The sequence below is a fragment of the Furipterus horrens genome, unplaced genomic scaffold (genome assembly GCF_987537825.1).
Source record: "Furipterus horrens unplaced genomic scaffold, mFurHor1.1.pri manual_scaffold_1, whole genome shotgun sequence".
Lineage (NCBI taxonomy): Eukaryota > Metazoa > Chordata > Mammalia > Chiroptera > Furipteridae > Furipterus > Furipterus horrens.
In genome coordinates, this window is record NW_028327171.1 from 111,915,271 (window position 1) to 111,931,551 (window position 16,281).

Consider the following 16,281-nt stretch of genomic DNA (forward strand, 5'->3'; position numbering starts at 1 on the left):
CCACCTTCAAATGACTAATGTTTCTCAGACAGAATCTTCATTACAAAATGCTTCATACCTCTATTGTCTTCTCTAACTCTACCAGCAATAGTATGTAACAAAAAAGAACATTATGAAAATGGTTATGAAAACTCAAAAAATAATTTTAATTATAGAAAAATATAGAAACCAATGCTGACCTTGAGCTTTATTGATCAGTCTCTAGTGAGTTTTAATAATGAAATCCTTCAGGCCAATAAACAAAATCCTTAGGATAAATGTAGAAAGTAAACTGCTCAGCACTAGCAAAACCTATTCAATTTCTAAGAAAGACTACCAGAGCAAAAACCTTTTTTCAAGTACAGTTTCTATCTAATTATCACATAGATGGAGTGTCACTGAGATCCATTATGCAAAGTACTTTTAATTATAACGCAAGTATTTCAGACCTCAAACCATTCACGACATTTTAAGACAGGTAACAGAGACTGCGAGCTTTTCTATTCAAAAATGCTTTGAATCCCATCCTCTTTATTCCATTATAAATTATATTTCCACAAAACATCCATTTTAATAAAATGAAAAAAACAGTGGCCCCAATAAAGTGATCACTGAAAAACAGCTTAAGGAGAAATATTTTTATCTCACCTCTACACTAGGGCTAAGGCTGCTTGGCAGTGTTTCTGAAGTCACAGTAGTGCTTGGAAGGCTGGAAATTTCCCAAGTATTCACAGGCTGTATTGGTTCAGACTGGTTTGAATGATCTATACATTTTGGATTATCCAGTAAGGTCACTTCATAAAATTCTTGAATATCTAGAAAAGAGGAAAGAAAAAAAAATGAAAAAATGTTTGTATTTTCTAATTATACTGTGCATAGCTAAAACAACATAACCCAAAAGCAAAAATTTTAATTCTAGATTAGTAAAATAAGTCCAATCTTATATTTACACAGTAAAAATATTTTCTAATTTTATTACATCACAAGCATATCAGAACCCACAGGGCACAGTTTAAAAGTCAAAGGCTTTTTACAATGCAAAGTCAGTGCTAAGTTCAAATCCCTACTCCTTCACCAACTGGTTACATGTTTAGGCAAGTTACTTAACCTCTGATAACATGCTTCTTATTGTTATGAATTGTTACAAGGACTGAGTGTAATACATGGCATATAATAAGCTCCTAATAGAAAGCAGCTAATATTATTGTAAATTTTGCAAGTCTGGCTTATACAAGTCATTTTACATGTTTCAATATCCAATGTCAATAAGGGCTACTCATAATTATATCAAAATACATATACTATAAAAGCTAACTAGAGCAAAATAGCATTTTAATAGTTACATTTCTTAATACTATTTTATCAGGAATTGCCAAATTTACTAACCAGTGTAAAATGACAGAGATCTTCAATAAACATTTACTCTAAACTTAAATACTAAATATGAAAATGTAAAGAAAATGGCAGAATAAATGTGTAGTCAAATTCCCATTTAACAGACAAGCATAATTTCATACTCATCTGAAAATCCATATAGCTTACCCAGATATATAATTAAAATAACTGATTATATTTTTATTTACTACTCTGAAAAAAAAGTATTTCCTTTGAAAATGATGCAGTAAAGCTAGCATGAGGAGAAAACAAGAAAATGCAGAAATGCTAAAACATGTATTGGAGAAAAACTACCCTTTAGTTGACAAAACTGAAAACATTAATTTTGTTGAGCCTACTGGACCAGTTTTATCTTTCCCAAAAGTGCAGTTCTTGAACAAAGATCTAAATTATAGTCACAAAGCTAAAACAGAAAAAAATGTTCAAAAATTAAACTTGAACACAAGCAATCAGTCCTATGAAGAGAGGAGAATTGTTCCTATTACAAAAAAAAAAAAAAAAAAAAAAAACACTTTTTTAAATCTCTCAAGTCTCCAATTCTAAGTAAAATTTATTTTGAAGTAAAAGTTTTCATTCACCTTTGTTACTTTCTTGCTAGAATTTAAAGTTTGCAAACACTAGGAAAAAGGGAAGTCCAGAAGTCCAGAAATATCCTCCAAGGGGGCTAAGGAAAGTTTTCCAGTGATAAGTTACAACTGACATTACCCTGAACAGAGAAACTTAATAAACCATGAAACATTCTCAAACTAAAGAAATAAGGCAGTACTAACTCAGGATCAGAGTATGAAGTCTAAGCACAAACTAAAGAATGTGTAATAATTTAACATAATACAGGCAACATCTTTAATCTATCATAAAATAATACAGATTTAATGGAAAAAATATTAAGACCTTACCAGACACCTCAACAAAAGATATACAGATGGCAAATAAGTACATAAAAGAATGCTTAACATGTCATCAGGGAAATGCACGGTAAAATAATGAGATACCACCATACACCTATTAGCATGGCAAAAATACAGAACACCGACACCACCAAATACTGACAAGGAGATGGAGCAACAGGAACTCTCCTTCATTGCTAGCAAAAATGCAAAATGGCACATGCATTTTGGAAGACAGGTGGCTTGTTACAAAGCTAAACATACATACTCTTACCAAACAATCCACCAATTGTACTCCTTGGTATTTACCCAAATGAGTTGAAAACTTAAAATATCCACACAAAAATCCATACACAGATGTTTGTAGCAGCTTCATCCATAACTGCCAAAACTTGGAAGCAACCAGATATACTTCAACAGATGAATGGATAAACAAACTGTGGTATACCCAATCTTAAAAAAAAACAAAACAAAAAACAACCTATCAAGTTATAAAAGGATGTAGAGGAAACTTAAATGAGTATTACTAAGTGAAAGAGTCCAGCCTGAAGAGGCTACATGCTTTGTAACTCCAACTATATGACATTCCTATAAAGGCGGAACTATGGAGACAGTAAAAAAGATAAGTGACTGTCAAGGGTTAGAGGTAGAAAAAGGATGAACAGGAGTAGTACAGTGAAACTCTTCTGTGTGAAAGAATACTGGTATATATGTGTCATTCTACATTTGTCCAAACCTGTAAAATATACAACACCAAGATTAAACACTAATATAAACTAAAGACTGTCACAAATGTACCTTCTGATGAGGGATGTTGATAATGGTGAGGCTATGTATATGTGGGGGTAGGAAGTATTGAGTGGGCCAAAAATTCCATTATGTTTCTTCTGTAAAATAAAAGACATTTTTCCTTTTCACAAATAACTTTATTGATTTGGATATTTTGAGTATGTCAGCTATCTCCCAATATTGGCTTCTAGTGGGCAGAAGCCAGGGGTGCTGCTAAACATCTTCCAATGCATAATACAGCCCCAAAGCAAATAATTATTTGGCCAAAATGTCAATAGTACCAAGAAACTTCGCAAATCATTTTGACATGTTCAATCAGTCACAGTGTCTTCTCCATTCACTGAACACACCTTTTTTTTTGCATTTCAGTTGTTTTTACCTTTCTTGAAATAACAAAGCATAACACACTGAAAATATCGCGTATTTTCTTCCATTTTCAATATTAAAATGGCTGCACAAAAGTCACCAACTTTAATGTTTTAAAAATGCATGCTGATGACAGCTGTCACAATACAATCTAACAAAATGGTTTCAAATGAAGTTAAAGACAACTAAGCACAACTAGAGCCATCGTATGGAAAAAACATAACAACCTTTTGGCCAACCCAATACATGGGAAATGTCTGTACCTTTCTCTCAATTTTGCTGTGAACCTAAAATTGCTCTTAAAGTCTTTTTTATGTTTTTAAAGATTTTATTTATTCACTTTTAGAGAGGGAAAGGGAGAGAGAAAGGGAGAGAAACATCAATGTGTGAGAGAATCATCAATCAGCTGCCTCTCACACATGCCCCAGCTGGGGACCTGGCCCGAAACCCAGGCATGTACCCTGACTGGGAATTGAGCCAGTGACCTTTCGCTTTGCAGGACAATGCTCAACCAACTGAGCCACACTGTTCAGGGCAATACAGTCTTCCTCTAAAAAAAGGTATGAGCTATCGATCCATGAGAAGACATGGAGAAACCATGCATGCTGCTAAGTGAAAGAAATCATTCTGAAAGGCCACATACTATGACATTCCACCTATATGACATTCTGAAAAAGGCAAAACTATGGACACAATAAAAAGATCATTAGCTTCCAGGATTCTGGGGGCGGGAGAAAGAAATGAACAGGTGGAGCTTGAGAGAATTTTAGGGCAATAAAACTATTCTGTATGATACTATAATGTTGGATACATTTATCAAAGCAACAAATCTGTATGTCAAGTTTATCAATACATAATACAAGGACTTCTGGCCAAGATGGAGGCTTAGACGGACACACTCGGTCTCCCTCTACAACTAGAAAGGAATACGACTACCCCAAAACAAAAGATAACCAGAAATTCCAGAAAATAAAACTACATGGAAGCCCAACGTATGAAGTTATAAACCAGCAGTGCTCACCTGGACCGGCAGGAGGGGCGAAATCAGAATCGGGACAGAAAGGCCGGGCTGAGCTGTCTGTAGTAGCCTCGGGAATAGTGGCGGGACTGCGCGAAACGCCAGGGGAGCAATCCCAGCTGCAGTCGAGCCCCGGCAGCTTGCGCCCCCAACGCGGGGAAAGGCAGCCCCCACATTACATCGGATGGTGAGGCCCAGAGGGCGGGAGGACGGATCCCGGTCTTCCAGCGGAGAATAACGACAGGAATCCATCTTGGACCCCCTCCCCCACACAAAGCGCCACAGGGCAGGGAAAAAGGTCCGGATCACCACCGGTCGCCAGGTAGTGACGAGACATGGGTCTCCGCCCCCCACAGCCTGCCCAGAAAGCAAAGTAAAACACAAATCTGTCAAAATGAAGGAGACAACGATTGAAATCCCAGCGACACAGCTCACCAGGCAGCAGATAAAGAAACTGACAGGCAAACTAATAAGAAACCTTTCAGAGGCCCAGTTCAGAGCTATTGGTATAAGGTGGCTTACAAAATGAAAAGATTTGGAACAGGACAGGAAAGGAAAGAAAGCCACTCATACTGAAAAGAACGAAAACATATACAAGTGGTGAGGAAATAAAATTCAGTGATCAAATCAACAAACCAGAACATAGAGAAGGAACAAACAGTCAACCAATAAAGAAAGAGGACACAAAAAGAAAAGAAAGTGAGGAGAGGATCAGAAATCTCTGGGACAGCTATAAGAGATCGAACATCTGGATTATAGGATTGCCAGAGGCTGAAGAACTAGAAATAGAAAAATTATGTGAAAAAATAATGAAGCAGAACTTCCCGAACTTGGGGAAGGAAATAAGACTTACAGGTCCAGGAAGTACAGAGAGTTCCAGAAAAACTAGACCCAGGGAGAACCACTCCAAGACACATTATAATCAAATTGTCAAAAATTAAAGATAAAAAGAGAACCTTAAAAGCAGCAAGAGAGAAGAAAAGAATCATGTACAAAGGGGTCCCAATTAGACTATCAGCTGACTTCTCAAGGGAGACTCTGCAGGCAAGAAGGAACTGGCAAGAAATATTCAAAGTAATGACAAGGAAAAACCTACAACCATAAATACTCTATCCAGCGAACCTGTCAGTCAGAATAGAAGGGCAGAGAAAATGCTTCAAGGACAAAATAAAACTGAAGGAGTTCATTAGATCTAAACCACTATTATATGAGATGTTAAAGGGACTGGTTTAGAAGAAGGAGGATCAAAATTATGAACATTAAAATGAAAACTGCAACACAAGAACCAACAACAGAAGCTAGGGAATCGAAAAAAGACAAACTAAATAGGCAACGAGAGTGGGAAAAGAACTATAGGTATGGAGAACATATTGGGGGGAGGTCAGCAAGGAGGGGGAAGGGGGAGAGGGAGGGAGATGGTACAGGAATTAAGAAGCATAGTAGGAGGGAATGGAATATACAGGAAGAGGTTGAGAAGAACTATATGCACAACCAACGGACATGGACTAAAAGGGGGAGACAACTGGAGGGAGGGGGGCCACTGGGTGGAGGAGAGCAGAGGGAAGGGAAATTGGGACAACTGTAACAGCATAATCAATAAAACATATTTAAATATATGAACCCTAATGTAAATAATGAACTTGAGTGAAAAACAATATATTTTTTTAATTTAATTTTTTGTCTTCATCATATGACATTTTTTCATTGCTTTGGGGAGAGAGAGAAAAATCAATGAGAGAGGAGCATCGACTGGTTGCCACCCATACGCTCGAGGACTGGGAATCAAACCTGCAACCTAGGAATCAAACCCCACAACCTTTCAGTTATAAGACAACACTCCAATCAGCTGAGCCACATGTGCCAAAGCAGTAACAATACATTAATACTGGCTTATCAACTGTAACAAAATACCACACTAATGCAAGATGTTAATAATAGGGGAAATGAAAGGGGGAAGATGATGATACTGGAACTGTATACTTTCCGTTCAAGTTTTCTATAAACCTAAAACTACTGAAAAAATTGAAGACTAATAATTTTTAAAAGTTAAGGAAGCATAAGTAACAATATTATCTAAAAAGGATTATAATTTATTTTAAAATAGTTTCCAAGGTATTAAGGACTTAAATGTTAAAAACAGAAGTCATGAAACAATTTAAATACAGGTAAATGTTTTTAATAATCTTGGGGTAGGAAAACCTTTCTAAGCATGGTACACCAAGAGAACAAAGCGCGCACACACACACACACACACACACAAAATTGGTAAATCTAACCAGACAGAAACATACCTGTGTGGTTTTTAAATAAAAGTTTAAAGACAAAAGACAAACAAGGGAAGCTAATTGCAACTTGCATGGCAATTAGAGGTATAATCTCTAACAGATTTTATACCTCTAAATAAAAAAGTGATGGGAGGGGCTAATGATGTCAACAAATAATTCATAAAAGAAATTAAAATAAACAACAATGTAAGAAAATTCTTACATCACTGGTTATTTCCTTAATCAAAGAAATACACAATAAAACATCAAAATGACTATAAGTATATACAGTATTCCCTCACTTATCATGGGTATTACATTCTAGACCCCCCCCCACAATAGATGAAAATCTGCGAAGTAGGAACCTTATATTTATTTTAGTATTTATATATATTTTAAGGCTTTATAAACCTTTCCCACACACTTATAAACCATTCTTAGTCCCTTATTAACCTTTACCACTCCCTTATTAACCTTTACTACACTTTTATAAACACTACTTATGTTCTTAAACATATTATACACTCTTAAACCTATGTTACTTTAACAACATACATATACAGTACCACAAAATCCCACGATATAGTGAAAAATCTGCAATAAATAATTAAATATAACATTTTTTAAAATTCCACGATATAGTGAAAAATCTGCAATAAATAAATATAATATTTTTTAAAACCCCACGATACAGTGAGGCTGCAATAAGTGAACCGCGATATAGAGAGGGACTACTGTATTCTACATATCAGAGTAGAAAACATTAAGAAGATGGATTATACTCCATATGGTTGAAGGTGTAGTAAATTAAGACATTCTCCCACATATTGCCTATTTATATATATATATATCGTCGGCAGCCGTCCGTCTCGAGAGACGATGGTGTAGCTTCTTAAGAGTCTATCTGCACCGCCGAAAATGGCTGTGCAGTCCGACTCGGGAGTGACATGGTATCTGTCTCCTCCCGTGTTGAATCGACATCTTGCGATGACGCTGAAGCTACAGAGCCTGGGCAGGGTAATATGGAGGGTCTGCTGTTGCCCATGCAGCAGACCCCCCCTCTCTTCGCAGCTGAAGGGTCCAAGGGAAAGACGGAGTCGATACAGCTTGGCTTCAGGTGCGCCGCAGGAGTTGCCGGTGTTGATCACAACATCAAACCGCCTTAGGGACTCCGGCTCCAGATTTTCTGTCGGGGTTTACTCCCTTAGCCTTTCCCCTGAAGAGGTATGCCGCAAGGCAGCGGAGGTTTTTTGGAGTCAGAGTTTTCCTTCTCTGATGTACCCTGACTGGAAGATCGAACCAGCGACACTTAGCTCGCAGGCCGACGCTCAATCCACTGAGCTAAACCAGCCAGGGCTAAAATATATATATATATATATATATATATATATATATATATATATATATATATTTAAAATCAAAGAAAAATTAGGCACTTCCCAGACAAGAGAAAGCTAAAAGAGTTTGTTAAAACCAAAATAGTACTGCAACAAATGTTAAAGGGCTTGCTTTAAGTAGAAAAAGGAAAAAAGAGAAAGAAAGAAAAAAAATAGAGGAAAACAGTCTAAAAATAAAATGGCACTAAATACATATCTATCAAGCCCTGGCTGGTGTGGCTCAGTGGATTGAGTGCCGGCCTGCGAACCAAAGGGTCACTGGTTTGATTCCCAGTCAGGGCACATCCCTCGGTTGGAGGCCAGGTCTCCAGCAAGGTCCCTAGCTGGGGGCATGCAAGAGGCAACCACACATTGATGTTTCTCTCTCTTTCTTCCTCCCTTTCCCTCTTTCTAAAAATAATAAATAACATATATATTTTTAAAAACAATAAATACATATCCATCAATAATTACTTTAAATATAAATGGCTTACATGCTCCAACCAAAAGATATAGAGTAGCAGAATGGATATGAAAACAAGGCCCATATATATATGCTGCCTCCAAGAGACCCATCTCAGATCAAAAAGACACACACAGACTAAAAGGGATGGAAAAAGATATTTCATGCAAATGGAAAAGAAAAAAAGGCTGGGGTAGCAATTTTTTTTTTCTTTTTCTTTTTTTAATGTGTTTTATTGATTATAATGTTACATTTGTCCCAATTTCCCTTCCCTCTTCTCCCCTCCACCTGGTGGCCCCCCTCCCTCCAATTGTCCCCCCCCTTTTAGACCATGTCCATTGGTTGTGCATATAGTTCTTCTCAACCTCTCTGTCTATTCCATTCCCTCCTACCATGCTCCTTAATTCCTATATCATCTCCCTCCCTCTTCCCCTTCCCCCTCCCTGCTGACCTCCCCCCAATATGCTCCCCATACCTATAGTTCTTTTTCCACTCTCGTTGCCTGTTTAGTTTGCCTTTGTTTCAATTCCCTAGCTTCTGTTGTTGGTTCTTGTGATGCAGTTTTCATTTTAGTGTTCATAGTTTTGCTCCTCCTTTTTCTAAACCAGTCCCTTTAACATCTCATATAACAGTGGTTTGGATCTAATGAACTCTTTCAGTTTTATTTTGTCCTGGAAACACTTTGGGGTAGCAATATTTATATCTGACAAAACAGACTTTAAAACCAAGCCTATAGTAAGAGACAAAGGACACTACATAATGATAAGGAAACAATCCAACAAGAGGATATAAACCTAGTAAACACCTACTCACCCAACATAGGAGCTCCTAAATATATAAAGCAAATCTTGATGGACATAAAAGGAGAGAGAGACAGAAATACAGTCATAGTCAGGGATTTTAACAGCCCACTGACTTCAATGGATAAATCTTCCAGGCAAGAAAATCAAAAGGGAGATAGCGCCCTTTAACAACACACTAAATCAAATGGAGTTAATTGGTATCTTCAGAGCATTTCACCCCAAAGCAGCAGAATATACATACTTTTCAAGGGCACGTGAAATGTTTTCTAGGTTAGACCACATGTTAGGACACAAACCAAGTCTCAATAAATTTTAGATGATCAAAATCATATCAAGCACCTCTCTGACCACAATGCTATGAAACTAGAAATCAATCACAAGAAGAACACTGAAAAACACACAAAGACATGGAAGCTAAATAACATGTAATTAAACAATGAATCGATCAACAACAAGATCAAGGAAGAAATCAAGAAACCTTGAAACAAATGAAAATGAGGACACAACAATCCAAAATCAGTAGCACACTGGGAAAGCAATCCTAGAAGGGAAATTCATACCATTACAGGCCTATCTCAAAGAACAAGAAAAAGCTCAACTAAACAATCTAACTTTACACTTAAAGGAATTTGAAAAAGAACAACAAAGCCCAAAGTGAGTAGAAGGAAGGAAATAATAAAGATCAGAGCAGAAATAAACAAAATAGAATCTAAAAGAAACAAAACAAAAGGTCTATGAATCCAAGAGCTGGTTTGTTGGAAAGATAAACAAGACTGGCAAACCTTTATTCAGATTCATCAAGAAAAAAAAAAGAGAGGACCCAAATAAAATCAGAAATGAAAGAGGAGAAATAACAACTGCCACCAAAGAAATACACAGGATTGTAAGAATATATTGTGAACAACCATATGCCAACAAACTGGACAACCTGGATGAAATGGATAAATTCTTAGAAACATACACTCTTCCAAAACTAAATCAGGAAGAATCAGAGAATCTGAATAGATAGATTACACCTAGTGAAATTGAAGCAGTAATCAAAAAAACTGCCAAAAACAAAAGCCCTGGACTGGATGGCTTCACAGGTGAATTTTACCAAACATTCTGAGATGATAGAACACCTCTCCTCAAACTATTTTAAAAATTCAAGATGAGGGAAGGCTCCCAAGCTCATTTTATGAGGCCAGCATTATCCTAATTCCAAAAGCAGATAAAGACACAACAAAGAATGAAAATTATAGGCCAATATCTCTGATGAACATAGACACTAAAACCCTCAACAAAATTTTAGCAAACCGAACACAGCAATGCATCGGAAAGATCATATACCATGATTAAGTGGGATTTATTCCAGGAAGCAAGGTTAGTACAACATTTGCAAATCAATAAATGTGATTAACAAATAAACAAATAATAAAAATGTGATTCACCACATAAACAAAATGAAGATAACCACATGATCATATCAATAGATTCAAGAAGAGCTTTTGATAAAATCCAGCACCCATGTATGATAAAAAATTCTCAGCAAAGTGGGATTAGAGGGAACATACCTAACCCTTTTGAGTGCCAACGTCGCTGGGAGCAATGATGACAAATTTTCCTAAAAGTGCCAGGGTCGCTCCCAGCAACTCTTTTCAATGGCTGTAAATGTAAATAACACTGGAATAATTCGTATTTTATGTTTTGTTCTTTTTTTGTACCTCAGGTTATATACTGATATAACTTTTTCTCATGTTGATCCAAATTTTGAATTTTTACACTTGTTCAAATACTGATATATTAATTCTGTTATAATATTTACTTACATTTTAAACGGTCCTTTTAATTTCATTTATCTTTGAAATAATCGTCGAAACTATGCAGTGTGCATGGTAAGGAAGCTCTTGCTTTTGTATCGTTTTTGCATTTCATTTTTGTTTATGTTTTTCACTGTTGATATCTATTGATATGTGTCTCTAGTGTGAATGCTGTTTGTGTTCATTTTTTTTGTATGTTAATCAAGTTTTCATTTTTTTCCAAAAATTTATGCAATATTTGGCATACTTCTTGTTATCCATATTGCTATGTGTTTTTTCAAATTATAATCATAGGTTTTATGTTATGCCATATATTATACTTCAAAAGCCATATTGAAGGAAAGAATTTATTTTTTTAAAATAATTATTATAATAAAATAATTTTAATGCAATAATTTTTTTTGATAAATTGCACCAAAGAACACTGCTCACAAAAGAAGAGTGTACTTACTATATGTCGTGAAATCTTCAGCAAATTATTATGAATAATAGTGTTTTTATAGATATTTTTCATAAACTGCATTTCTCAGCAAAATAGCCTGGCATTTCTCACATGAATTTTAGCAATTACGCATGGCACCCAAAGGCTAAACTTCATAAAGGCCATATATGACAAACCCACTGCCAGCATCGTACTCAACGGGCAAAAACTAAAAGCATTCCCCTTAAGATCAGAAACAAGACAGGGATGTCTGCTTTCACCACTCTTATTCAACATAGCACTGGAAGTCCTAGCCACAGCAATCAGACAAAGGATAAAAGGCATCCAAATTGGAAAGTAGGTAGTAAAACAGTCTTTATTTGCAGATAGCATGATACTGTATTTAGAGAATCCTAGAGATTCCACCAAGAAACTACCAGAACTGATAAATTAATTCTGCAAAGTAGCAGAATACAAAATTAATATCCAATAACAAACTAACATGGAAATTAAGAAAACAATCCCATTCACAATTGCTTCAAAAAGAATAAAATACCTAGAAATAAACCTAACGAAGGATGTAAAAGATCTGTACTCAGAATATTTTAAGACACCAAAGAAAGAAATTGAAAAAGATACAAATATGTGTAAGAACATACTGTGTTCATGGATAGGAAGAATTAACACCATTAATATGTCCATACTACCCAAAGCAATCTATAGATTCAATGCAAATCCTATCAAGATTCCAATGACATATTTCAGAAAACTAAAACAAGTATTACAAAAATTTATATGGAACCATAAAAGGCCCCCCCACAGCTACCGTGATCCTGAAAAAGAACAAAACTGAAGCAATCACCCTACTTAATATCAAACTATACTGTAGCTCCATAGTAATCAAAATAGCATGGTACTGGCATAAAAAGACACATAGATCAATGGAACAGGACAGAGCCAAGAAATAAACCAACAACTTTATAGTCAATATTCAACAGAGGAAGCAAGCACACACAATGGGATAAAGACTGTTTCTTCACTAAATGGTGGTGAGAAAACTGGACAGATATGTACAGAAAAATGGAACTAGATCACCTTCTTACACCACACACAAGAATAAATTCAAAATGGATCAAAGACTTAAATGTTAGACCCCAAACCATAAAAAATATAGAAGAAAACATAAGCTGCAAATATCGAACATTTCTTGCAGAAATTTTCTATCGGATTTATATCTCCCCAGGCAAGGGAAACAAAAGAACAAAAATAAACGGAACTACTGTACATCAAACTAAAAATCTTTTGAACAGCAAAGGCTATCATCATCAAAATAAGACAACCCACAGAATGAGAGAACATAATCACCCATACATCTGATGAGGGGTTAATATCCAAAATTATAAAGTATTTACAAAACTCAACACCAAAAAAGCAAACAATCCAACTTAAAAATGGGCAAAGGACCTGAATAGATACTTCTCCAAAGAGGACATACATATGGCCAATAGACATATAAAAAGATGTTCAATGTCACTAATCATCAGAGAAATCCAAATTAAAACCACAATGAGATATTATCTCACACCTTTCAGAATGGCTATCATCAATAAATCAACAAACAAGGGCTGGCGAGCATGTGGAGAAAGGGGAATGCAGACTGGTGCAGTTACTGTGGAAAGCAGTGTGGAGATACCTCAAAAAATTAAAAATGGATCTGCCTTAGACCCAGTGATCCCACTTGTGGGAATATATCCAAAGGAACCTAAAACACTAATTCAAAAGAACAAGCACCCCTACCTTTATTGTAGCATTATTTACAATCGTCAAGATATGGAAGCAGCCCACATGTCCATCAATAGATTAGTGGATAAAACAACTATGGAATGTTTAGACAATGGAATGCTTCTCAGCCATAAAAAGGAAGAAAATTTTACTTTTTGTGACGGTATGGATGGACCTGGAGAACATTATGCTAAGTGAAATAAGCCAAACAGAGAAAGACAAATACCATATGATTTCACTCACTGTGCAATCTAATGAACAAACTGAACTAACAAGAAAAATGGGGACAGACTCATAGATGGAGAGCAAGACGAAAGCTAGTGGGGCCGGTGTGGGGGAGGGTCAGGGGATGGAGAGATGACACAAAAAGGGAAAACAACTCAGGGACATGCACAACAGTGTGGTGATTGCTGAGAGGAGAGGGGTATAAGGGGACAAATGGTAATGGAAAAAAACTGAATAAAGATTAAATTTAAAAGAATTTTAAAGCCTATTAAAATACACAACCCATTTTACCAAGCAATTCATTTCTAAGAACTTAATCAAAGGACATAATAAAGAATATAGAAGAGGCATATACAAATGCATTGTTTATAATTCAAAAAAAATTAGATGCCTAAATGTTCATAGGAAATCACTAATAAAACTATATAGTACAATGTAAACACAGTCATTTAAAATGGTTCAAGTCTAGTGAAATGGAAAGACATTCAATAATAAAATTTGTGGTATAAAAATAGTTAACATGTATAGTACAGATAGGTCACACTATATGCACTTAGGCAAGTTTAACTACACCCACCGAAAAAGGGCACAATTCTACCTAATTATATCACCCAGTAAGTGAATGTCACCTAAAAAATTAGAAGGGAAAAGATTGTTCCTTCAGATAGTATCCATTTTCATATGCCTCTCATAATGTGAGCATCTCTGCATCTTACTGTGCTGAGTGTGATTCTAGAATTATGAGCTTGTAGTACAAGAGGTCACTTAATCACAAGCCTACTACATCTGTTGCTCAACTGAAGAAACAATGATATCTTTCCACTAGAGCAAAAAACAACTATATTGCAGCTAATGAGATATAGTATTAAATTCCTGAGGGATTTTCAAGGATAATTTTAATCGGATATGCTTTTTCACTTTACACACTGATTTTAAATATTATTTCCCATGAATGAAGCAATTCTATTTTACTTGTGCTGGGAGTTTGCTTTGCAAAATAAAGATGTATATATATATATACGCAGAGGATAACATTCTAAAAGAATATTCACCCTACAGAACAAGTAGGAGAGAAGGTTGAATAAACACTAAAACATAACCCTGCCATTTCAGAGAAAATAAAGTTGTATCAGTTAATTGACTAAAAGCAAGTACAATGTTTTTATTAACTCAAATATACAATTGTCAAATCTACTCAAGCACAGATTCACTGCCTGCTTCTAAGCCAAGGTACATTAAAATAGCCATTCTGATCCCAAAAGAGAAACGAGTATCATATAAAACTTAAAAGTATGAATTACAATTTGTGTTTCACACACTAGAAACAGGAAAAATGTCAAGCTAGTGCACAAAAATAAATTACTTCAATGCTTTAAATACTATCTAACAGTCATAGGGTATTCACAATGTATATATCTAAGGGAACCAGAGCTTCTCAGAAATGGCTGATTCCAAGGCTGGGGTAGGACATGTGCAAGTGAACCCAGAACATATTTTTATGACAAAAGAAAATGCTTTTAAAAAAATGATGGGGCCATGTCGTAAAGACAAAAGAGCAAGCTTGCAAGGGTTCCCACTAGATAAATCTGAGACAATTTGAGCACCAAAAATGTTAATGATAGTAATGAATTATCAACCATTGAAAGAAAATAGATAAATACATCAACAGATGAATAAATAGGTGGGGGAGGAAGGCTCTTAATTACAATAAGATGCCAAGTGTTAATTGGAAAATGTAGAGGAGTGTTACTGTAACAAAACTGTCATTTTGAACATAGTAAAAACTGGTTCAGACAAGTATCATTAATGAATGCTAAACTGCAGGTGAAAATTTTGCTAAAAAGCAGGGTATGGGCATAATGTTAAAGTGTTCCCCCACATGCGAGAGAAAAAACTAACTATATAGTAATGAGATAACACCTTATTTGGGTGATCAAAATCAGCATCACCAATGAAGGAGAGAAAACATGTACCTCTGGATGTATAAAACCCCAAAGAATACATAACCTGAATCTATCTAATCATGAGCAAATATAAGGCAACCCAAAATGAGAAACAATACATAAAAAATAAATAAATAAGAGTGATGGGGAACTAGATTCTTCAAAAATGTCAATGTCATGTAAGACAGACTGTGGAAATGTGCCCAGATCAAAGGAGACTAAAAAAGACATGACAATTAAATGCAATGCTTGGTCCTAGACTGGATAGTGTACTGGAAAAATAATTAGAAAAGGAAAAACTTAGTAGGGAATATATGACCCTACATAGATAAAATAGCTTAAACTGGGAGCAATATTTAAAGATGTTTTTACAGTTCTGAGATTAAAAGGTTCTAAAGAAAATTCAACCAGATTCAACATAATCAAAGCACTGCTTCAGAGCAGTAATGAACGAAACTATCAATAAGTAATCTAATTCAATCAAACCACCAACTGAAAAATTAATTAAAAATTTCCCCCAATTACCTGAAGTTTTAGCCAATTGTCGATCCATATCTCGTTATGCTTTCCTTTCTCAAACCTAGTCTGCAAAGTTACCCACATACATATATACAACATGCACACACACAGTTAGCAACAGACTAAAATAAAACAGCACTGGGACCAATAAGAAGTCAAAAAAAATTTAAGAAACTGGCATTTTACCATTATAGCTGGAAGTTCATATTCTGATTACTAAGTTAAATCCACTCTTCAAAATACATAAATTCC

General features: G+C 35.5%; 1 protein-coding gene across 11 annotated transcripts in view; it reads right to left on the minus strand.

Annotated features, from left to right (window-relative positions):
- Positions 1-16,281, minus strand: part of DLG1 (discs large MAGUK scaffold protein 1) — a 311,643-nt gene that overhangs the window by 286,370 nt on the left and 8,992 nt on the right. For all 11 annotated transcript variants that reach the window (XM_090278549.1, XM_090278460.1, XM_090278531.1 and 8 more), the window contains exon 4: positions 628-794. In XM_090278549.1, the coding sequence (XP_090134675.1) occupies positions 628-794 (167 nt within the window). The remainder of the gene's footprint in view (positions 1-627; positions 795-16,281) is intronic.